Raw genomic sequence first — 24,059 nt, 5'->3', positions numbered from 1 at the left:
CGCTCTTCTCGCAGGAACGCGAACGTTTCGTCACGCCTGGCGGGACCGTTAGATCCGTGAGGTGAGAGTCGATCCGCCGCGGAGGAACTGATTCAACTGTGCCTGTGCGACGCGAGGAGACCCAAAAGTTGAGGAACCCGGAGGCAGGTACCGAACTGGGTCATCCGACCCGTGCGAGCGGAGCGGCCTGTAAAGGGGGAGGTTGTGGGATTTTGTGTGTGAGAGGTTGTGACATTGAGACCTGTGTGCGATTATCGGTTGCCCATCATTGTGGGGTTGTGACTGCGTGTGTTCTTATGGTGATGTGGGATTGTGACCCCGCGGCACTGGGGAGGGGGGTGTCTTGCGACTGTACGAGAGTAAGTTAACTGTATTTGTTCGGTGGTGGGTATATGATAACTGTGTTACCAGGTACAGCTCTCTGTGTGCAGGTGTGTGCAGTGTTTGTCGCATTGGTTTCAGTATGACCGTGCCCAAGATATGGGGCACTGTGTCTGGTATGGGGTTCCTGTCATATGTAAGAGTGTATGTAACTCCAGGACTCTGCCCCAGGGAACCTTTGTGAAATTTGGTCAGATTATAGCTCCTTGACACCAGGGACCTCAGCTTTTTCCTGAGACACGGATTAGGCAGGATGCCCCATTCTCCTCTGATTTCCATCCCCCGTGTGTGGTGGGAGCTGGGCCTGGGACTGGAGCTGACCAGTTTGGGAAATAAGGAAAACATGGTGTTTTGCAATTACTTTTTCCTCTCCCAGTTCCGCCCTTCTCTAGGTGCAGAAGAGAAGGAAAGAATGCACAATGAACTTCTACAAGCAATGTCCAAGGTGTGTTCGAGTCTCCTCTTTGTTTTCTTTCTTCTGAAAGTTAAATGATAAGAAAGATGCCATTTAATTGTAGGTCCCTCTGATTTCCCTCTTAGAGAAAAGAGTAGGCCAGCCTGGTATTAAAACCCAACAGCACCAATATATTTAATGTTTACTTATTTGGAAAATGGATCCACGTCTGTTTGTGGACTTTTCTTCTTTTTAAATGCAATATTTGGGACACCTGGGTGGCACAGAGGCTGAGCATCTGCCCTTGGCTCCGGGTATATGCTGGGTCCAGGGATTGGGTCCTTCATTGGGCTCCCGGCGAGGAGCATGCTTCTCCCTCTTGTCTATGTCCCTGCCTCTCTCTGTGTGTCTCTCATGAGTAAATAAATAAAATCTTAAATAAATGCAATATTTGTTATGATTTTAAAATAAAAATATGAGGTGCGTAGGTGGCTCAGTCGGTTAAGCCACTAACTCTTGATGTGGGCTCAGGTCTTAATCTCAGCGTCCTGAGTTCAGGCCCTGCATTGGGTTCCATCCTGGATATGGAGCCTACTTAAATAAAATAAAAATAAAAGCATGATTATTTTAGAGAAAACACAGAATTACCAAAAAACAAAATTTGATCACTAAAATAACTGTTAATATTTTGATTAATTTTTATTATTTTTCCAAAATCAAATTATATTGCATTTACCATATTATGTCCTACACTTTCACTAAAAAGTATCATTCTCGGGATCCCTGGGTGGCGCAGCAGTTTGGCGCCTGCCTTTGGCCCAGGGCGCGATCCTGGAGACCCGGGATCGAATCCCACGTCAGGCTCCCGGTGCATGGAGCCTGCTTCTCCCTCCTCCTGTGTCTCTGCCTCTCTCTCTCTCTCTCTGTGACTATCATAAAACAAATAAAAATTTAAAAAGTATCATTCTCTTGTGTTGTCAAATGGTCTTTATAAGTACAATTTTTCAAAGATAAATATTTTTTTATATGAATGAGTTATAGTCTATCCTTTTTTCCAGGTCAGTTATGTCAGACTTTGAAATCTTTAAATATTTATTTATACACGCACACAACACACACACACAGTTTTGAAATTGGACTTCCATGATTAATAATGAGATTGAACACCATTTCATATGTTTATTGGTTATTAGGGTTTTGTCATTTGTGACCTGCCTCTTCAGATCTTTTACCTTTTTGCTCTTACATTATCTCTTGTTGATTCATAGGAGTGTGGGTCCTTCATTGATAGTTTTCTACTGTTTAGATTGTTTTATCACTCTGTTAAGGTGGTTTTATGAATACAAATCCTAACTTTAACACAATTAAATTTACCCAATTTTTTTTCTTTATGGTTGGTACTTTTTGTATTTCAAGAAATCCTTTCCTGTCCCAAAGTTATACAGATATCCTTCTATATTTATGCTTAAAGCTATAACTTTTGCTTTTTGGGTTGCCTGGCTGCCCCAGTTGGTGGAGCATGTGACTTTCAACCTTGGGGTTGTGAGTTCAAGCCCCACATTGGGTGCAGAGATTACTTAAAAATAAAATCTTTTAAAAAGTTTTGCCTTTCCCATTTATATATTTAATCCCCCCCCCCCTCAACTGGCTTTCATGTATGATGTAAAGTGGGGCCCAAGGTTTTTCCGTCTTATAAATTCCTCTCTAGCTTTCTCAGAGCCAAATATTAGTGCACTGTTCCCATTTCAGATGTATCCAAATCCATGTAAATCCAGTCTGTATGTGTGTGGGTATATTTATGAGCTCTATCATAGTATCACAGTCTCCATTTTTCTAGCTTCTCTCTCCTTTGAAGGTATTTTTGCTTTTCTTCCTCTCGCTGTTTTGTTTTTGTTTTTTGTTTTTTATTCACAAGAGACACAGAGGCAGAGACACAGGCAGAGGGAGAAGCAGGCTCCATGCAGGGAGCCTGACGTGGGACTCCATCCCAGGACCCCAGGATTACACCCTGGGCTGAAGACAGTGCTAAACCGCTGGGCCACCCAGGCTGCCCTCCTCTGGCTGTTTTTAAGACTTTTTCCCAGTTTTTTTTTTTTTTTTTTTCCTGTAATTTTAGTATAACATGTCTAAGTGTGCCTTTTAAAAATTTTATCTGCTTGGGATTTGTAGAGTTTTTTGAATTTGTGGATAGGTGTTTTTTATTATATTAAAGAAATTGTCAGCCATTTTCAAAGATTGCCTCTTCCTTATTCTCTCCCTCTCTCTCTCTCCTTTCCCTTCTCAGGCTCTGATTAAACATAGATTAGAATTTATCATTACCCTTTTTTGTCTCTTAATCTTTTTTGTTTTTAGAGTTGATACTCTAGGTGTCTACTCTCAATTTTTAAAATGGTGTGTTTGGTACAGAGGCAAAGGAAATCAGGTTAAGAATCAATCACACCAAATGTATTCAGCTTAAGACCTTTCTCTCTGAGTTCTTTAGAAGATGGCTGAGTATTTCCAGTCCATTCTCCTGTGCCAAAATCCAGAGTATCTGGCTCTTCTCTCCCATCAGCCTCTAATTACACTTGCCATTTCTATAGTGAAGATTGTTGCCCAATATTAATTGGAATAATGCTAGTTATTATATAATATCTATAATACTATAGTACAAGATAAAAGGAATGAAATGAATTTTGTTCTCAGAAGCTAATAAATTTTTTTTAATTTTTCTACAAAATTAATCTCTACATCCAAAATAGGGCTTGACCCTATAAACCTGGAGATGAAGAGTAGCATGCTCTACTGTCTGAGCCAGCCCAGCACCCTCCCCCCACCTTTTTAAAACCTAATGTTTAATCAGGAAATATTTGAACCATTCATACTAAAATCAGAGAAAAGATAAGGATATACACCATCACCAATGTTATTTAAATTGTTGCATTGGTATTAACCAAAGCACTTAGACAAGAGAAAAAATTAGGTTAAAAATTAGAAAAGAGGATGTAAAATTATCACTTCACAGATGATATGAATATGTACCTAGAAAACCAAATCAGCCTATAACTTGCACTTTGAAATAAGCAGGACTTCATAGGAAGCAAGCAAAATAAATTTTTTATAATTTCTACTTTCAACTCTGGGCTAAATTTTTTTGTTGCCCTGGATAAAAACTTGTGTAATCCCTATAATTGTTTTGATCACTTTTTGGTATCCTTTTTTTTTTTTCCAGTGATAAGGTCAGTCTCAATTTACAAATTACAACCTCTAGTTGAGTGTAATAATATGTAAGATTCATTTGGAGTCTTTTCATTGGTGCCTGGGTGGCTCAGTCAGTTAAGTGTCTGCCTTTGGCTCAGGTCATGATCACATGGTCCTAGGCTGAACTCTGTATTGGGTCCCTGCTTGCAGGAGCCTGCTTCTCCCTCTCCCTGCTCATCCTCTCTCTGTTTCTCTTACTCTCTCTCTTTCAAATAAATAAATAAAATCTTAAAAAATAATAATAAAGCCTTTTCTTTGAGTTTAGATTTGCTGTAAGCTAGAAGCTTACAGTGTGAAAAGAGGGATACACTAAACTTTTCTTCAACCTAAGTTTCTTTTCTCCCATCCAGTAGGCTGTTTTTGACTCCTATGAGGTTGCAGTGGGTAGAAAAGAAGAGGTAAGGGAAAAGACTTATTTGACTGGTGCTACTGTTTTGGTCTTAGTCCCTCTTGCTTTTCTGGATTTTCAACACTGACTCATTTTCTTATAGGGTGCTTTGATAGGATTCTCAGAGAATTCCCTGCTGGAAACCTCTAATTGTATTTTCATGTGACATGGGGAACACATCTTAAAATGGCTACTTTTTTTTTTTTTAAGATTTTATTTATTTATTTTAGAGAGAGAAGGAGAGGAACAAGCTGGCTTGATGCTGAACACAGAGTCTAATGTGGGGCTCGATCCCATGAGATCATGACCTGAGCTGAAATCAAGAGTCAGGTGATTAATTGACTGAGCCCCCAGGGGCCCTTGAATGGCTACTTATAATATCTGTCTTACACTTGGGGATTCTGTGATCTACTGCTTTGTTGGGAATCACACTGTCCCTCCTATGGTCCAAAAAGAGGACTGGATGCCAGTCTCTGTGCCCTCTAAACTCCAAGAAACAGCAAAAATTCTCCTAAACAGTCTCATTCTACTTTGGACCCTGGAGTCTAAGATGAAAGAGAAGTAACCTAATTTTTCCTATGGGATGGAAATGTGTGTCATCTTTCAACAACCAGTTTTGGGGCACCAATTGAGTCCTACAATTTAATGCAGTTCTGACATTAATTACCCAGAGTTAACACAGAGCCCCATAAGTTTAGGGACTTAGCCTTACAGACTACCCTATTTCAGACAAGTGTTAACAAGCCTTGGGTAGCCCAAAGGCAACTGCACTTCTGCCCAGCAAACCACAAATTGAGGCATTCCCACGATGCCCACTCAGGTACAGTAATTGATTAGAATGACTCCTAGAACTCCGTTAAGTACTATATTTATGATCACAGTTTTACTACAAAAAATACAATTCAGGAGCAGCCAAATGGTAGAGATGTATGGAGCAAGGTATGAGAGGGAGGACCATATCTGGAAAGGATCTTAAGGATTTTGCCTAACAAAATGGCAAGGTTTTTTCATAATGTTTATATTATGGAAAATTCTACTAGTAAAATTATAAAAGTTAAGGAATTTATGTTAATAGGGAATAATTCTTGTAACAGTCATAAGAGAACTGTAATTTTGAAGAAAGTTAAATTATGCTCTTGTCTAAGATGGTGATGTTTTACTTATTTTTTTAAGATTTGAGAGAGCATGAGCAAGAGGGACAGAGGGGGGAGGGGAGAGAGAGAGAGAGAGATTCTGAAGCAGACTCCATGCTAAACGTGGAGACTGATGTAGGGCTCTATCTCACAAGCCTGAGATCATGACCTGAGCCAAAACCAAGAGTTGGATGCTTAACTGATTGTGCCACCCTGGCATCCTGATAGTAATATTTTAAATTAATGTTCAGCCAATTTTGCATTTAAAAAATTCAAGAAATTTTAAAAGACTTAATGAAAAATGGCAGAGCTTTGTCCCAGCACCCAATCCCACTCCCCTCAAGTGGATACCCTCAAATTTTTTTCTGTTTCTCTTGGCAGGTTTCCTATATTTTCTCTCTCTCTTTTTTTTTTTTTTTTAAGATTTTATTTATTTATTCATGATAGTCACACACAGAGAGAGAGAGGCAGAGACATAAGCAGAGGGAGAAGCAGGCTCCATACAGGGAGCCCGATGTGGGATTCGATCCCGGGTCTCCAGGATCGCGCCCTGGGTCAAAGGCAGGCGCTAAACCGCTGCGCCACCCAGGGATCCCTCTCTCTCTTTTTTTAAAGATTTAATTTTTAAGTTAATCTCTGCACCCCACGTGGGGTTCAAATTCACAACTTCGAGATCAAGAGTAACTTGTTCTACCAACTGAGCCATCCAGGTGCCCTCTTCCTATATTTCTTTTTCTTTTAAATATTTTATTTATTTGAGAGAGAGAAAGAGAGAGCAGGAGTGGGGTTAGGGGCAGAGGGAAAGAAGAGGGAGAAGTAGATTCCCTCATGAGCAGGTAGCTTAGTGTGGGGCTCAGTCCCAGGACCCTGTGATCATGACCTCAGCTGAAAGGCAGATGCTTAACCAACTAAGCCACCCAGGTGGCCCCTTTTTTTCCAATATTTCGAATTCATATTGCTACATTGCTATTTTTTTTAAAATATGCTATTTATTTATTTATTTATTTGGGCAGGGAGGGTCAGAGGGAGAAAGAGAGAGAAAATCTTAAGCAAGCTCCACACATAGTGCAGAGCCTGACACCAGGCCTAATCTCACAACCCAGAGATCATGACCTGAACTGAAATCAAGAGATGCTTAACACCCAGGCGCCTCCATTGCTATTTTTTTAATAGACATTCCTGGAGACTTTCTTGAGGTAAATATGGTTTGATATTTACCATCCCATTCCTCACTTCATGTTCCTGTGAAAGAGTTATGTCACAAGTTTTCTTTAAACCATTGATATTCATCTAATTAGGATCTTGCAGATATTATTAATCTGAGCCAAGTAGTACACTAGATCCTAAGTTCTTTTCAGTACAATTTTTACAGTTTTCTGAGGGTAAACTGGTTTGTTTCCTCAGTTGCCTCATTCCATATATGTGTAGCTCTTTTCTTCCCCAAATCTACCAACACTGCTTCCAGTTGCCTATCTAAAATACTTCCCATGTGATCAAACTTATTATTAGGTCTTTATTTTTCCTTGTAGACCTCTTTCCCATAGTCCTTTGTCTTCCTGTTTCTAGACATTGCTCCCTAGTTCTGGTGCCAGATAATGTCCTGGAACTTGCATCTTGTAGTTTCTGAATATAGTATCTTTCTTTTTCTTAATACTTCCTACTTTTGATGGAGTCTGTAGCCCAGGAGCTTCTTTTAAAAGCAACTTGGATGGGATCCCTGGGTGGCGCAGCGGTTTGGCGCCTGCCTTTGGCCCAGGGCGCGATCCTGGAGACCCGGGATCGAATCCCACGTCGGGCTCCCGGTGCATGGAGCCTGCTTCTCCCTCTGCCTATGTCTCTGCCTCTCTCTCTCTCTCTCTCTCTCTCTCTCTGTGACTATCATAAATAAATAAATAAATAAATAAATAAATTAAAAATAAAAGCAACTTGGACAAATAAATAAATAAATAAATAAAAGCAACTTGGAGATATTTTTATCTTTCCCTGCAAATGTATCTTCACATTAGCTTGAGTTTTAATCTTGCTTGGTATATAATTCTCACACTAGCTTTGACTGGGTATAGAATTCTAGGCCAGGGGGATCCCTGGGTGGCTCAGCTGTTTAGTGCCTGCCTTGGCCCAGGGCGTGATCCTGGAGTCCCAGGATCGAGTCCCACGTCGGGCTCCCTGCGTGGAGCCTGCATCTCCCTCTGCCTATGTCTCTGCCTCTCTCTCTCTCTCTCTGTCTCTCATGAATAAATAAATAAAATCTTAAAAAAAAAAAAAAAAAGAATTCTAGGCCAGAATTCATTTTCCTTTGTAATATTAAAGGAATATTTTTTTTTCTTACTTCAAGGAGTACTGTTGAAAAGTCCACTGTGATTTTAATTCCTGAAAATTTTTGTGTGATCCATGTTTTCTTCTTGGAAGCTTTTAGAAATTCTGTTTTTCCTTGACATTCTGAAATTTTACTCAAAAGTATATCATAAGAAGTTTTTTTAAAAGTACATCACATTGTTCCGTCTTTGGAGTCTTAAAGGGAAAATGTGGGAAGGGGGAAGGAATTCACATATATGCACACTTCAGTATAACCAGGCATTGACCATTGAGCTGTATGTTTGCTATTTCATAAAAAATGTTTACTTGCATATTCCTTGATAAATCCTTCTCTACACAGGAAATATTTCTTCTACTGACATAATAGAGTTCCCTTCAATTTGCTTAATAATCTCTGTTTCTTTCTATAAAGCTTTCTACCACCATCTCTACTAACGTCTTATTTATTTATTTTTTAAATCTCCTTCAACTGTAAAAGCATGTTTGTTGTTTCAGGGGTCAATGATGTTCAGGGATGTATCTGTAAACTTCTCTCAGGAGGAATGGGAATGCCTGGACTCTGGTCAGATGAATTTATACAAAGAAGTGATGTTGGAGAATTTCAGCAACCTGGTTTCAGTGGGTAAGGATAACTTTATCCCCCCAAATTCAGAGTCTGCCCTCGGAAATGTCTCCTTTCTCCATTGTTAATTATTTGTTTCAAGTAACCAGCTAAATTTCTGCTCCTTGTTCCTTAAGGAATGGTTTGAGTTGGAATGGAATGGAAGAGTTGGAAATAAGCAGCTCCAATGGGCTGAAGCTTCATCTTTCTCTGGTCCTTCCTATAGTGGCATCTTTTTCTTGATCACCAAGGGACTGGATCTGATTTCTGAGACACCCACAGCATAACAATGTCCCGTGTCTTTTCTTGTGATCAGGACTTTCCAATTCTAAGCCAGCTGTGATTTCCTTATTGGAACAAGGAAAAGAGCCCTGGATGGTTGAAAGAGAGCTGACAAGAGGCCTTTGTTCAGGTGAGTGAAATGATAGAGTAATGATATTGTCCCATTTTTTTAACTGGGTTGTCTTTTTATTTTTGAGTTATTATATATTCTAGATACAAGTCTCTTATCAGCTGTATGATTCACAACTATTTTCTCCCATTAAGTGAGTGTGTTTTCACTCTCTTGGTTTTGTCCTTTGAAGCACAAGTTTTTTATTTTTTTTATTTTTATTTATTTTTTAAAGATTTTATTTATTTATTCATGAGATACACAGAGAGAGGGAGAGAGAGGCAGAGACACAGGCAGAGGGAGAAGCAGGCTCCATGCCAGGAGCCTGACGTGGGACTCGATCCCGGGACTCCAGGATCACACCCTGGGCCAAAGGCAGGCGCTAAACTGCTGAGCCACCCAGAGATCCCCAAAGCACAAGTTTTTAATTCTGACGAAATCCAGTTTATCTATTTTTTCTTTGGTTGCATGTGCGTGTGAACTCCTCTTTAAGTTAAGAGCCTTCATAATTAAGTTTATTAATACGTTCTGGAAATAGGAAAATATTTCACACTTACCCTATTATCAGGTAAAAGTTTTATGTCAATTATATCCAAAAAAAGTAATATAAAACAACAAAAGAAGCTTTTTTCAATTGTAGACACAACTTTAGTTTTACAGTTTAGCCATAAAGTAGGATAAACAACTAAAGAACTCACCAATGCAGAGCTCCAAAATTTTTTTTTTCCTTTCTGGGAGGCACAAGATATTTTAAACAGACTCACAGGGAAGATAATAATCCAGATTCTCTGTTTTCACATAACAAAGAATGAAGGGAGGGATCCCTGGGTGGCGCAGCGGTTTGGCGCCTGCCTTTGGCCCAGGGCGCGATCCTGGAGACCCCGGATCGAATCCCACGTCAGGCTCCCGGTGCATGGAGCCTGCTTCTCCCTCTGCCTATGTCTCTGCCTCTCTCTCTCTCTCTATGTGACTATCATAAATAAATAAAATTAAAAAAAATTTAAAAAAAAAAAAAAAAAAAAAAAAAACAAAGAATGAAGGGATCCCTGGAAACAGATTTCCATTATCCCTATAGAAATAGCCATAAAATCAGATTTCTAATCACTGTAACTTACCAACCTTGCACAAACCAGAACCCAAACTAGACTTGGCCTAACAATAAAACCCAAGCAAGACACATTGAGAAGGGTGTAGTGGACAGAAAGTGAATGAAAGTAGAGTTTTATTGCTGCTTGGGATTTACTGAGGCAGCCAAGAAGAGAAGACTGCTAGGACTTAAATAGCCTGTGAGGTACACTTCTCAAGTCACACACTTTACTGCCTCCTGTAGATAAGTCATTTGGACATCTTGGTGGGATCTTCAAAATAATCAGAGTATAAAACTTCTCAAAAGTTAAATATAACTTTTCTAAGTGTATGATAAGCATATTTGAAAGATTTATTTAGCTCATTAATGAGAGAATCAGAAGAATGGTAAAGCTAGTTCAAGTTATCTGGAAGAGACTGAGTTCATACTGTCCCAGAGAGAAAGAATGCAGGAATCACATCACTAACTTGGATACAAAAACTAGTTATTGACTTACAGGATAATAAATTTGTAACCTTAAGGCTGTCTTTTCACCAGACAAATCATTTGCAACCTGTTGTTCTCCACAGCAAGTTTTTGTTCTTTATTCAGTTACTTTCTAGATTTTTCCAGTAGATTGTGTTGCTGTTGTGAGCATCTACAATTTTCTTTTTTTTCTTGTTTTTTTTTTTTTTAATTTTTTTTTTTATTTATTTATTTATGATAGTCACAGAGAGAGAGAGAGAGGCAGAGACACAGGCAGAGGGAGAAGCAGGCTCCATGCACCGGGAGCCCGATGTGGGATTCGATCCCGGGTCTCCAGGATCGCGCCCTGGGCCAAAGGCAGGCGCCAAACCGCTGCACCACCCAGGGATCCCTTTTTTTTTTTTTTTTAATGATGGGCACACAGTGAGAGAGAGAGAGAGGCAGAGACACAGGCAGAGATACAGGCAGAGGGAGAAGCAGGCTCCATGCACCGGGAGCCCGACGTGGGATTCGATCCCGGGTCTCCAGGATCGCGCCCTGGGCCAAAGGCAGGCGCTAAACCGCTGCGCCACCCAGGGATCCCCATCTACAATTTTCTAATTGGTATTATTGGTGCAGAGAAATATTATTAGCTTTTTTTTAACATGTGAAAAGTTTAATTTTATTAGTTATTAAGGAAATGCAAATTAAAACTGCAGTGGGATATCATTATCTCACTTGCAACATGGGCAAAAATTTAAGACTAACATTAGTAAGGATAGATGAGCATGTGGAGCAGCACCTTCAAGCTGCTGGTGGGATGTAAATTCTTACAACTGCCTTTTAAATTTTTTCTTTTTAAATTTAATTGTCAGGGGCACCTGGGTGGCTCAGTTGGTTGAGTTTCTGCCTTTGGCTCAGGTTGTGATCTCAGGGTCCTGGGATCAAGCCCCATGTCCAGCTCCCTGCTCTGTGAGGAGTCTGCTACTCCCTCTCCCTAAGCCCCTCCCCGCTGCTGTGCATGCTCTCTCACAGATAAATAAAATCTTTAAAAAATAAATGTAATTGTGATAAGATCATTTAACATGAGATCTACTCTCAACAAATTTTTAAGTGTATGATACAGTATTGCTAACTTAAGGCATACTATTATATAGCAGCTCTCTAGCAGTTATTTGCCTTACATAATTAAAACTTTATACTTGCTGATTATCAACTGCTCATTTTCCTATAACCCCAGTCCTTGGTAACCAACCACTCTTAGTAACTACTTTTTCACTTCTATGAGTTTTGCTCTTTTTAGATGTATTTGTCCTATAACTGTATTTGTCCTATAACTGGCAGGTTTCATGTAGCATAGTGTTCAAAGATTTCCTTCTTTTTAGGACTAAATATTCCATTGTATGTATACAGCATATTTTCTTCATCCACTCATTCATCTATGGATTTCAGTTGTTTACACATCTTGACTATTAAACACATGAGCACTAGTATCTCCTCAGGATCCTGATTTCAATTCTTTTGGATAAATCCCCAGAAGTGGAATTGATGGATCATATGATAGTTCTATTTTTAATTTTTTGAGGAACCTCCATGTTGTTTTCCAGAGTGGCTGCACCATTTTGCATTTCCCCCAGTAGTGTACACGAGTTCCAATTTCTTAGCATCCTCACCAGCATTTATTACTTGTTTTCTTTTTATGATAGCCTTCCTAAAAGTAGTAAGCGATGTTTCTTCATGACTTTGATTTATGTTTCTGTAATGATTAGAGATTGAGCATCTTTCATATACTTCTTGGCCATTTGTACGTTTGCTTTAGAGAAATGTCTACTCACATTCTTAATTCATTTTTTAGTCAAGTTATTAGTTCTTTTGGTTAGATATTTTAGAAATTAACCACTATTGGGATCCCTGGGTGGCGCAGCGGTTTGGCGCCTGCCTTTGGCCCATGGTGTGATCCTGGAGACCCGGGATTGAATCCCACATCGGGCTCCCGGTGCATGGAGCCTGCTTCTCCCTCTGCCTATGTCTCTGCCCCTCTCTCTCTCTCTCTCTCTCTCTCTGTGTGTGTAACTATCATAAATAAATAAAAATTTTTTAAAAATTAAAAAAAAAAGAAGAAATTAACCACTATCAAGTACATGTTTGGCAAATATTTTCTCCCATTCCATAGGTTTGCCTTTTCACTGTTTTGATTGTTTCCTTTGCTGTGCATAAGCTTTTAAGTGTGATGTAATCCTGTATGTCTATTTTTACTTTTATTGCTGTGCTTTTGGTATCATATCCTGAAATCATCACTAAGGCCAGTGTCACGAAACTTTTCCCCCTAAGTGTTCTTCTAGAAGTTTTACAGTGTCAGGTCTTATGTTTGCATCTGCTCTAATCTTTATTATTTCCTTCTATATGCCAACTTTGCGTTTAGTTTGTTTCTTGAGGTATGAGGTCATATATTTGTGATTTTTCTTCTTTCTTAACATATGAACTATAAACTTCCCTCTTTGTCCTACTTTTTCTTCATCTGAAATATGTTTTTGTTTGTCTCAAGATATTTTTTAGAGACACCTGGGTGGCTCAGTCAGTTAAGCATCTGCCTTCGGCTCAGGTCATGATCCGAGGGTCCTGGGATCAAGACTCATGTTGGGCTCCCTCCTCAGCAGGGAGCCTGTCTGCTTCTCCCTCTGCCTGCTGCTCCCCTCTTGTGCTGTCTGCCAAATGAATAAATAAAATCTTTTTTTAAAAAGATATTTTCTAATTTATTTTTTTTGACCAATTGCTTGTTCAAAAGTGTATTGTTGGGCAGCCAGGATGGCTCAGCAGTTAAGCTCTGCCTTCGGCCCGGGCAGTGATCCTGGAGACCTGGGATCAAGTCCTGCGTCGGGCTCCCTGCATGGAGCCTGCTTCTCCCTCTGCCTGTATCGCTGCCTCTCTCTCCCTCTTTCTCTTTCTCTATCATGAATAAATAAATAAAATCTTTTTTTTAATGTATTGTTTAATTTCTACATATCTGAATTTTCCAGTTTTCATTCTGCTATTGATTTGTAGTTTCATTTACTGTTGTCAGAAAAGATACTTGGTATGATTTCAGTCTTCTTAAATTTCTTCAAGACTTGTTTTGTGACCTAGCATATGATCTACCCTGGAGAATGTTCCATGTGCATTTGATAAGAATAGATCCTGCTACTATTGATTGAAATGTTCTATATAGATCTGTTAGGTCCATTTAATCTATAATAGTATTCAAGTCACTGTTTATTTTCTGTTTGGTTGTTTCATGTATCATTGCAAGTAGGCCATTGAAGTGTCCAGTTATTTTTGTCTATGTCTTGCTTTAGTTTTGCCAGTGTTTGCTTTATATATGTAAGTGCTCTGATATTGAGTGCAAATATATTTATAATTGCTGTATCTTCCTGGTGAGTTGACCCTTTTATCAGTAAATAATGTCCTTCTTTGTCTCTTGTGATGTTTTTTACTTAAAGCCTGTTTTGTCAGATATAAGTATAGCCACCCCAGCTGTCGTTAGGTTACCATCTACATGGAATATCTTGTTCCATCTCTTCACTTTCAGCCGATGTATGTGTCCTTAAGTCTCAAGTGAGTCTTTTGAGGACAGCATATAGTTGGATCTTGTTGTTTTATCTGTTTAGCTACTATGTCTTTTGATTGGAAGGTTTAGTCCACTTATATTTAAAGTTACTATTAATAGGGAAGGATTTACTGTTGCCAGTTTGTCCATTTTCTGTTCTTAATAGTTCGTTTGTCCCTCTTACTCTTTGCTTGCTGTCTTTTTGTTTCTTTCTTTCTTTTTTTTGTGTGTGTGTATTGATATGCTTTGAGTCCTTTCCATTTCTTTTTCTAACCTCTACAAGTATTTTCTTTGTAGTTATCCTGGGGCTTTCATAAAATATCTTGTAACAATATGTTTTAAGCTAAGAACTTTTTTTTTTAAGATTTTATTTATTCATGAGAGATACAGAGAGTCAGAGATACAGGCAGAGGGAGAAGCAGGCTCCCTTAGGGAGCCCAATGCGGGACTCGATCGTATGATCCCAGGATCATGACCTGAGCCAAAGGCAGATGCTCAACCGCTGAGCCACCCAGGCATCCCTAAGCTAAGAACTTAATTTCAATCACATGCAAAAATACTTGCTCTCCTGTATGTAGTGTTATCGATGTGTCAAGTTACATCTATTCATGGTATGTCTGTTAACATACTTTTATTTCTAGTTATTTATAATACTTTTGGCTTTTTATTTTTATACTAGAATTAAAAGTAATTTACCCTCTAGTGTTACAGTATTACAGTAGTCTGTGTTTGTCTATATATTTTCCTTTACAAACAGGACTTTATACTATCTTATTCTTTTGTGTTGCTGTTTACTATCATTTCATTTTAGGTTGGAAAACTTTCTTTACCATTTCTTGTAAGGCAAGTCTAGTGGTGATGAACTCCCTCAGGTTTTGTTTGGGAAAAGTCTTCTCTCTCCTTCGTTCATAAAGGACTGGTTTTCTGGGTATAATGTTCTTGAGTGACAAGTTTTTTCTTTCACCACTTTGAATATATCATCCTGCTTTCTTCCAGCCTTCAAAGTTTTGCTAAATAATCTGTTCATAGTCCTGTGGGGGTTCCCTTTCATGTGACAATTCGTTGTCTCTTGATGCTTTCAAAATTCTCTTTGCCTTTGAAGTTTTTATTTTTTAAGTAATCTCTACACCCAAAATGGGGCTTGAAGTCACAACCCTGAGATCAAGAAGTTGCACAATCTTCCAACTGAGCCAGACAGGCACCCCTCTTTGCCTTTGACTATTGACAAAGATATTATGATGATGTCTGTGTGTGACATACGTCTCAGTGTGGATTTCTTTGTGTACATCTTTTTGGAATACTTTGGTTACCTGAGTCTGGATGTCCCATTTCCTTCCTCAGATTGGGGAAGTTTTCATCCATTACTAATTTGAGTAAGTTTTCTTATTCTTTCTTCTGCCTCTAATTCCCATAACGTGTATATTGGACCATTCCTTGGTGCTCGTAAGAACCTTAAGCTTTCTTCACTCTTTTTTATTCTCTGTTCTTTTTGTTCCTCTGATTAGAGAGTTTCACAAGACCTGTCAAAGTTCACTGATTCTTCTGCTTGCTCTAGACTATTGAATGTTGGATCCATCTATTGAAATATTCATTCAGTTATTACGTTCTTCAGCTCCCAAGATTTCTGTTTGTTGTTTTTCAAGTTTTCTGTCTCATGGCTGGAATTCTCCCTTTTCTCATTCATTGTTCTCCTGAGCTCATTGAGTATTTTTATGGTGGTTATTTAAAATTCTTTGTCAGGTAATTCCTCTGCCTAATTTTCATTAGGGTAATTTTCTGGAGGTTTATTTTGTTTCTTTGTTTGGATTATGTTTCCGTTTCTTCATTTTCTTTCCTAATTCTTTGTGTTGGTATCTACATGTTTAAAAAAAATGCCACTAGTCCCATTCATTATGGATTAGCCTCATAGAAGAGAAGACCTTCAGCAGTCAGACCTTCTGGGAGCCTCAAATGTTCATGCTCATCCAAACCACTGTCTTAATAGTGACTTCCAGGTGTTTAGAGTATGCCAAGTCCCATCAATGCTCTGAAACAAGCACCAATTTCTCATGGGCTCCTGAAGAAATTAGAACATTGGATGTGTGATCCAGTTTCTTTCCCTTTCCAGAGAGAATGTGGGAACTGGAGTGTTTTGTCTGCCAGCTCTGCTCTAGAATTGGGGAAAGGGCTCTGGCAAGTGTTTGCATGCTAGTCTGAATCACCTTCTTTGTTCTCAGTGGCTCCCAGGTGTCTAGAATATGTCAGGTCCCTCCAGGGCTGTAAGATAGAAGCCAGTTCCTCAAGTAATCTCCGGAAAATTTGAAACATTTGATGCACTCTTTCCCCACCTAGAAAGAAACTGGGAGCTGGAGTTTTTCTTCCATTTACTGTGTGTTAAACTAGGGGACAAGATCTGGTGCCTTCATGCTAGTTCAAATTACCCCCTTCATTTTCTGTAGTCCCCGGGGGCCCACTGTATGCCAGGTCCTATCCACAGTCTGAGATAGGTGAGACAGAAACCAGTCCTTTGGGTAGCTCCCAGAGAAGTTAGAAAAGTGGATGCATGGTCCAACTCTTTTCATCCTCAAGGAGATGGTGGGAATTGGTGTTTTCCACCCATTCATTCTGCCCTAGGCCAGGAGGAGTAGTTATGGTGAGTTTGTTTGCTAGTTCAAACTACCTTCTTTGTTCTTGGTGGCCTTTGGATATCTTGAATCTACTGGGTCCCATCAGCACTCTGAGACTGATGAGACAGAAGCCAATCCTTTAGGCAAACCCCAGAAAAGTTGGAATGTTTGACACACAGTCCGCCTCTTTCCTTCTCCAGGGAGAAGCTGGGAGCTGAAGTTTTCCTCCCACTCACTCTGCATTGAGCAGGGAAAGGAGCTGTGGTGAGTGCGTGCATGCTAGTTTAAACCAGTGCTTTTGTTCTCTGTAGTCCCCAGGAGCCTAGGGTATGCAGGTCTAATCAAGGCTCCACGACAGTCAGAAAAGTTGAGATATTGGATGGGCGTTCCAACTTTTCTGTATTCAAGAAGCTGGAAGTTTCCTCCCAGTTATATGTCCCTATGCCAGGAATAGGGATCATGGTGAGAGGGTGTCTTCAGGTTTCCTACTAGTGTCGATATGGCTGGCTTCACACTTGCATAGCATGCAGGATTCTCTTAATTGGTTTCTAGATTTCTCTCAAAGGGAATTGATCATGTATTGCTGTTAAGTTGGTGTTTTTGTGGGGGTCAGGAGAATCTAGCACTTATTATTCCACCATCTTTCTGATGTTACTCAAAATACTATTAATTAATTTTTATAAGTTGATCTTTAACGTCCAAACTTTACTGAAGTTAATTTTTTATTCTTTTGGTTTTTCTAGTTAGATCATCATATTATCTGCATATTATTAGATTTATCTCTTATAATCCTCACGCTTGTTTTTTCTTTGCTTATAATGGTTGCCAGGGTTGTCTTATTTAGTAATATTGGTAATAGGCATCCATTTCTTTTTCCTCATCTTCTAGGGAGCATATCTAAAGTTATTCACTTAGCTGCAGTTTTTGCCATAGTTCTGATAACTTTTACCAAGTTACAGCTATTACTTTGCAGTGCTAATTTGCTCAGATTTATCATAAATAGGTGTTGGCCACATCCTACAGGTTTTCTGTATCTGTCAAGATGATCATGGTAGTTTGTATTCTTATTTCAATAACAGTTGTACCCTCTGATGTGTAGCCATTTTGGCCTGTGAGTTCATGTTCCCAAGAGGATATCAATCACCTTGTCTAGCAGTATACCAGGGGATAGACCCAGGTCTGTGTCCTTCCAGGTAGATTTAAGTAATGGGGGATGAACTTAGAATGACGAGCCCTAAGACCTAATGATTCACTGCTAATAACTTGTATTTGCTACTTCTCTACCAAGTAATTCTTCTCATGTTTTGATCTTTCAACATTTACAAAGCAGCAGCATCTACAGGAAGAGTATGCCTTCCCTTTTTGTAATTCACCAACTCTAGGGGTTTTAATAGTTGAGAAGGTAAAGGAACAGATTCCTGAGAGCAGATAGTCAGCCATTCTTCTGTCCAGCAGGACTTTTTCTTTACCACTAGATTATTCTACTTTCTCAGCTGCTTGAGCAGCGGCCACCAATTTCTGTGGTAAAGGCACAGGCCACTGGTCCTAGGGCGTTTCGGGGAAAGGACAAATCAGAGTTTAGAAACTTTTCTACTGGGCTAGCCTCTCCTTGCCTCCTGTTACCATCTCTTCAGGCAAGTAGACTCCACCCTCAAATACACACAGGTTTGCACCAGTCTTCAATCTCCCTAGGACATTTTGCAATTTGCATCAGTTCCACACAAAACCAAATTCTCTATAATTTCTCCAGGGTCAATTGAGAAAGGAAGCCAGAATTTTGTGCACATTCCGAGTTTAGACAGGAACTTTTGGGGTTTTAAAAAATATTTTTTCATTATTATATTTTCAGTTTCTAAAAACTTTGTGTTTTCTTAGTCTTTCTTTATTTAGAATCTTATGCCTGTTTAATCCTGTTATTTCTCTGAGGTTATTATATGTTTTGACATTTTCTTCTGTTGCTTGCATTGTTTCCTCACAGATACTTTTTTGTCTTTTGGGCTCTTCTTCACATTAAAAAACATTTCTCATATGTCTGATAAACAATGGCTTACTGCTCATTTTTAAGTATGAGATACTAAAAAGGTGACTGGAACTTCTGTGTTTAGGAATTGGGTCTTGTTTACTTTAGGATGATCTGGTTGGGTTAATATACTAAGGACAGCCTACTTTTGGTAATTGGTCTTTTCTCTTATGCATAATTTTTTTCCTGTGAGAAGAGACCTTTATTTTGCTAGTTGAGGAAGTTAAGAGCCTATTATCAGTGTTCTGGGCATTAAATTAGGATAAAATCAACAGGGTTATTTCAGTATCGTGGCTTGCACAAATTCTCTAACAATAAATGGATGTCTTATGCTTTAACTGAATTCTGACATTACCTGGAGTTAACATCGTATCTGCAAGTTAAAGGGCAAGGTGCCCACCAGTTCAGGCACCATTTGCAACTGGAATCCCCAGGCTATCTGTACTTCTGTCTGACTAAATTTAAGAGTTTCACATACCCTCTCAGGTTTGATAATTCCTTAGAACAACTCAAAAAAAACTCCTGAAAAGCACTGGGCAAGGTCTAGGAGGTACCAAACATAGGAAATTCTACACCCATAAAGTCAAGGTATGTCATCCTCCAGGTACATCCTATAGTTACCAACCAGGAAGCTTCCCTCCAATCCTTGCCCTGAGTTTTTTATTGAGGTTTGATTGTGTAGTCATGAGTGCCTAGATTCTCCCTCTTGAAGCTAAGTGCCCACTGTGAATCACCGCATTAGGAAAACTCAGGTCTGATCAAAAGGAGCTTGTGAATAACAAAAGACTTTCCAGTCAGGAAATCCCAATGGTTTGTGAAGCTCTGTGCCAGGAATAAAGACCAGAATCATTCTTTATCACAAGTAAATATATTTTCTGTTAATCTTTTGTTCAGTACCCATACCCACAGCTATGCTTAATGCTCCTGAGTTCAGATTCCCTCTGGTTCCATTTTTCTATATTTCTAGTTTTCTGTGAGAATAGGAAAATGTAAACCCATATAGGGGAAAGGATCCTAGCGGTTTCAATACTAATGCAATCTTTGAATTCATTCTTCAGCTTTCAGCATTCTCTGTATACCCCACATTAAAAATGCCTGATGCCTCTAATTCTTGTGCATTTATGGGGATCTGCACTATCAATTAGTGCTGTGGAATTCATCTACTGTAGGCTCAGTTTGCTTTTCTCTCGTCTGCAGACTCACTCATCACTCACTCATTCATTGGCTTTCTAGCTTCCAGATTTTATTGCTACTGTCTCTTCTCCAGTATTCATTGTCATAGGGAAGTTTTTCTTTCCTCTTGTTAAGCTTCTATTATAATTTTCTTGTGGATTCATGAATAAGCAATGGAAAACTCATGTTCAGTCTGTGATTTCTAACAGAAGTTGTCCCCCTTTTTATTTTTTTTATTTTTATTTTTATTTTTATTTATTTATGATAGTCACACAGAGAGAGAGAGAGAGGCAGAGACACAGGCAGAGGGAGAAGCAGGCAGGCTCCATGCACCGGGAGCCCGATGTGGGATTTGATCCCGGGTCTCCAGGATCGCGCCCTTGGCCAAAGGCAGGCGCCAAACCGCTGCACCACCCAGGGATCCCTGTCCCCCTTTTTATTAAAAGTACAATAGACACTCATTACTCAGAGATTCCATATGTATGAATTTACCTACTTGCTAAAATTTATAAACTCAGAATCAGTATTTGCAGTGCTTTCATGGCAGATACGCAGAATGGCAAAAAAAAAAAAAAGTGGACATGGAGTACCTCTCTTCTTCTCACAGTATATTTCATTCTTACTCTCTTCTTCCTCATATTCAAGCTATCTCTTTCCTTTTTCACTGGTATGAGCAAGATGCCATTCCTTTCTCTTCCAAAATCAACATCAGAGAATTCCAAGGCAAACTATTTTCATTGAATCCCCAATATATCAGGCTTTATCCATAGAAGTACCTGCCTACCATTCTTGTCAGTTTCATTCAGGACTTTAGATTAGGGTATCTCCCAATGTGAATTTACCAGCAACAAACACTTTGGAGTTTCTGACTGTGATCTTCCATTTATACATTTTAATACATTTATTCCTCAATAGTCTTTTTTTATGTAGGTCAGAGAATTATCCACAAATTATAAAAAATACAGTGTGAGGCTGTGTGTGAGGTGTATGCTTATAAGCATGTGTATATGATTAGAATCACTGTAAAGTATGGAGGGTATCCCCAAACAGGGTGTATTTATGGAAGTTTCAGGTAATTCTGATTTCACATTGGAATTTCAGGATGGAGGTCTTTATTTCCCTAATCACTCTTGAATTTCCTCTCTTGGCTCTCCTCAGTATCCATGCTTCTGTTATCAGTTTTGAAAATTGCTTAGCCATATTTGAGAACTGTTTATGCATTTACTTTCCCAGATGTTATTTTCACCTTAATTCTTTTTTCTGTTTAGAAGTTTTAATCTCTCCCAAGATAGGAAAAATGAACACATGCCTTTTTTTTTTCCCCCCCCAGATCTGGAATCTATGTGTGAGACCAAGATATTATCTCTAAAGAAGAGACATTTTAGTCAAGTAATATTTGCTCACGAAGACATGCCCACTTTTATTCAGCCCACATTTCTTACTTCACATCAAAAAACTCTTAATGAAGAGAAACCCTGTGAATGTAAGATATGTGGAAAGGCCTTTAATCAGAACTCACAATTTATTCAACATCAGAGAACTCATTCTGCTGGAAAAAACTATGAATGTAAGGAGTGTGGGAAGTCCTTTAGTCGTGGCTCACTTGTTATTCGACATCAGAGGATTCACACTGGTGAAAAACCCTATGAATGTAAGGAATGCGGCAAGGCTTTTAGTTGTAGTTCATATTTTTCTCAACATCAGAGGATTCACACTGGTGAGAAGCCCTATGAATGTAAGGAATGTGGAAAAGCCTTTAATTATTGCTCAAACCTCAATGATCATCAGAGAATTCACACTGGTGAGAAACCTTATGAATGTAAAGTATGTGGAAAAGCCTTTACTAAGAGTTCACAACTTTTTCCACATCTGAGAATTCATACTGGTGAGAAACCTTATGAATGTAAGGAATGTGGGAAAGCCTTTACTCAACACTCAAGGCTTATTCAGCATCAGAGAATGCATACTGGTGAGAAACCTTATGAATGTAAAGAATGTGGGAAGGCCTTTAGTAGTGCCTCAACACTTACTAATCATCACAGAATTCATGCAGGCAAGAAACTCTATGAATGTAAGGAATGTGGAAAGGCCTTTATTCAGAGCTCAGAACTTATTCAACATCAGAGAATCCATACAGATGAAAAACCTTATGAATGTAATGAATGTGGGAGGGCTTTTAATAAAGGCTCAAACCTTACTAGACATCAAAGAATTCACACTGGTGAGAAACCCTATGACTGTAAAGAATGTGGAAAGGCCTTTGGTAGTCGCTCTGACCTTATTCGCCATGAAGGAATTCATACTGGGTGAAAGATAAACCCTGTTGATAGTCTTTTAATAATATCTTTAAAACAGGTAATGAAAAAATAATAAATATAGTTGTTTTTTAGGCTACTATAACAAAGTACCAAGTACCACAAAATTGGGTGTCTTAAAACAATAGAAATCTATTATCTCATAGTTTTGGAGCTTTGAAATCCCAAATTAAAGTTGTTGGTAAGGTTGGTTCCTTCTGAGGACTCTGAGGATGAATCTGATCCATGTCTTTCTCCTGGCTTCTGATAACATCAGTCTTTGACATTCCTTGCTTGTAAATCCATCACTCCAATCTCTGCCTGCATTTTTACATTGTATTCTGTGTATATCTGTCCCTGTCTTGTATAAGAGGAGACTCTTATTTAGGACATCAATTATATTGGATTAGGGCTCACACTGATGACCTTATCTTAACTTGATTACATCTGCAAAGACCTTATTTCCACATAGGATCACATTCACAGATGCCAGAGGTTAAGGCTTGAACATATTAACCCATAACACTGTTAACATTGTTTTTCTAACATATTTGTAATTTTCTTTTATACATAACTTGTTAAATGTCCCTTACCTCCAAAAAAGATTCTGTCCCAGACTATTTCTTAAATAATTTTTTCCTCCTTATTGTATTACATTACTTCTTGGTTATATATTTGAGTTTATATTAGCTTTATTTTAGGGCTGTCTTTTCTATTGTTCTAACCCATAGATCTGTTTTTATAGTACCAGTATTGTATAGTAAGTTACATTACATAGGCTATCTTTCAATTCCTGGCAGAATTATAACTTTGTTTTTAAAGGCAGTGCTACTCTTTTTTTTTTTCCTTTTGTAAAACTATTGTTTTCATTTTGTCAAAACAAAAAACAAACCACATACACACACACAAAGAAGAAAGATTATTTGTAAGCCTACCAAAAAAAAAAAAATTACTACTTTCAAATTATTACAACATATCCTTCCAGACTTTATTTAGTGTAATCATGATGTGCATGCTGTACCATAACCTGCTTCTATCCTGCAGCTATTTCAGTAAGTATAGATGTCTGTCATTCTTCTTAATGGTATAATTTTTCTATGGTAGATTATCATTTTGCTGTATATTACTGAAAAACTTTATGATACTGAAAATTTGCAGTTATAAAAGTTGCCTTCTAAACACAAATGTAGTGCTTTTGTTTGTTTTTCTTTAAAAACATTACATTTCAATGTCAAATAACTGGTGAAAAAAAAAAACCGTGATATTTTCTCCTTGAAAAATACTGCCAGTAGTTTCCTTGTTGTAGTCACTCTTAGCAGTTTGTTCTTTATCCTTCCAGACCTTTTTTAAAAATTACTTTTGCTTACAGATTTGTGCACACACAACCAAATACATAAATATTTGCAACACTTGTAGAAAAGTTAGTACTGCTTTATAATTTTGTGTACGACTGTACATACACTAATGTGTTGGATTGTTGTGAGGATTAAATGAGTTAAATGTAAAGTGAGGGGTACTGGAGTGGCTCAATTGGTTAATAAGCCTCTGACTCTTTATTTCGGCTCAGGTCATGATCTCAGGGTCATGAGATCAAGCTTGGTGTCAAGCTCCATGGTGGGCGAGAAGCCTGCTTGGATTTCTCTCTTCCTCTGTGCTATCTCCCTCGTTTAAGCTCACTCTCTCAAAAGAAAAATAAAATGTTTGGTATTTTTACTAAGAGTATCTAGCAGATGTTATTTAATATGAGTATCAAGATCTTCACCATTATTGTTTGTACAAAGGACTTTAACCATGTTATATATCTTAATTGACTCCAAATAATTCATAATGAGAAAGACCAGTGGGTATAATGTTTGTAGAAAAGCTGCTCACCAGCATTTATTACTTGTTCAGCATGAAGTTTAAAAAGGAAAAAGAAATCGTAAGATATAAAAGTCAAGAAAGAAAAAGAATAAGTCTACGTTTACACCTATATTTCATACTGTGCAACAATATCCTTCCAGATAGC

At 38.5% G+C, this 24,059-nt stretch overlaps 1 protein-coding gene across 4 annotated transcripts; it reads left to right on the top strand.

Annotated features, from left to right (window-relative positions):
* Positions 1–2: 2 nt before the first annotated feature.
* Positions 3–23,236, top strand: ZNF829 (zinc finger protein 829). 4 transcript variants are annotated; one of them, XM_025421713.3, is made up of 6 exons: positions 79–147; positions 758–826; positions 4,634–4,733; positions 8,348–8,474; positions 8,770–8,865; positions 21,088–23,236. In XM_025421713.3, the coding sequence occupies exons 4-6, from the start codon at positions 8,354–8,356 to the stop codon at positions 22,065–22,067; spliced, it is 1,197 nt and encodes a 398-aa protein (XP_025277498.1). In that variant the 5' UTR covers positions 79–147; positions 758–826; positions 4,634–4,733; positions 8,348–8,353; the 3' UTR covers positions 22,068–23,236. The 4 variants fall into 4 exon arrangements, with proteins under 4 accessions (XP_025277497.1, XP_025277496.1, XP_025277498.1 ...); XM_025421712.3 differs by lacking the exon at positions 4,634–4,733 and having other exon boundaries at positions 3–143; XM_025421711.3 differs by lacking the exon at positions 4,634–4,733 and having other exon boundaries at positions 8–147.
* Positions 23,237–24,059: the final 823 nt, after the last annotated feature.

The sequence above is a fragment of the Canis lupus genome, chromosome 1 (assembly GCF_003254725.2).
Source record: "Canis lupus dingo isolate Sandy chromosome 1, ASM325472v2, whole genome shotgun sequence".
Taxonomy (NCBI): domain Eukaryota; kingdom Metazoa; phylum Chordata; class Mammalia; order Carnivora; family Canidae; genus Canis; species Canis lupus.
Note: the sequence above shows the minus strand (reverse complement) of the source record. Positions and strands in the feature narration are given on the sequence as shown.

What these genes read in the sequence shown, in the direction of transcription:
- ZNF829 (XM_025421712.3), top strand. Translation starts at nt 794, where the DNA reads ATGCACAATGAACTTCTACAAGCAATGTCCAAG. An exon ending in TTCTACAAGCAATGTCCAAG is followed by an intron (nt 827 to 8,347) that starts GTGTGTTCGAGT and finishes TTGTTGTTTCAG; the next exon opens with GGGTCAATGATGTTCAGGGA. An exon ending in GACAAGAGGCCTTTGTTCAG is followed by an intron (nt 8,866 to 21,087) that starts GTGAGTGAAATG and finishes TTCCCCCCCCAG; the next exon opens with ATCTGGAATCTATGTGTGAG.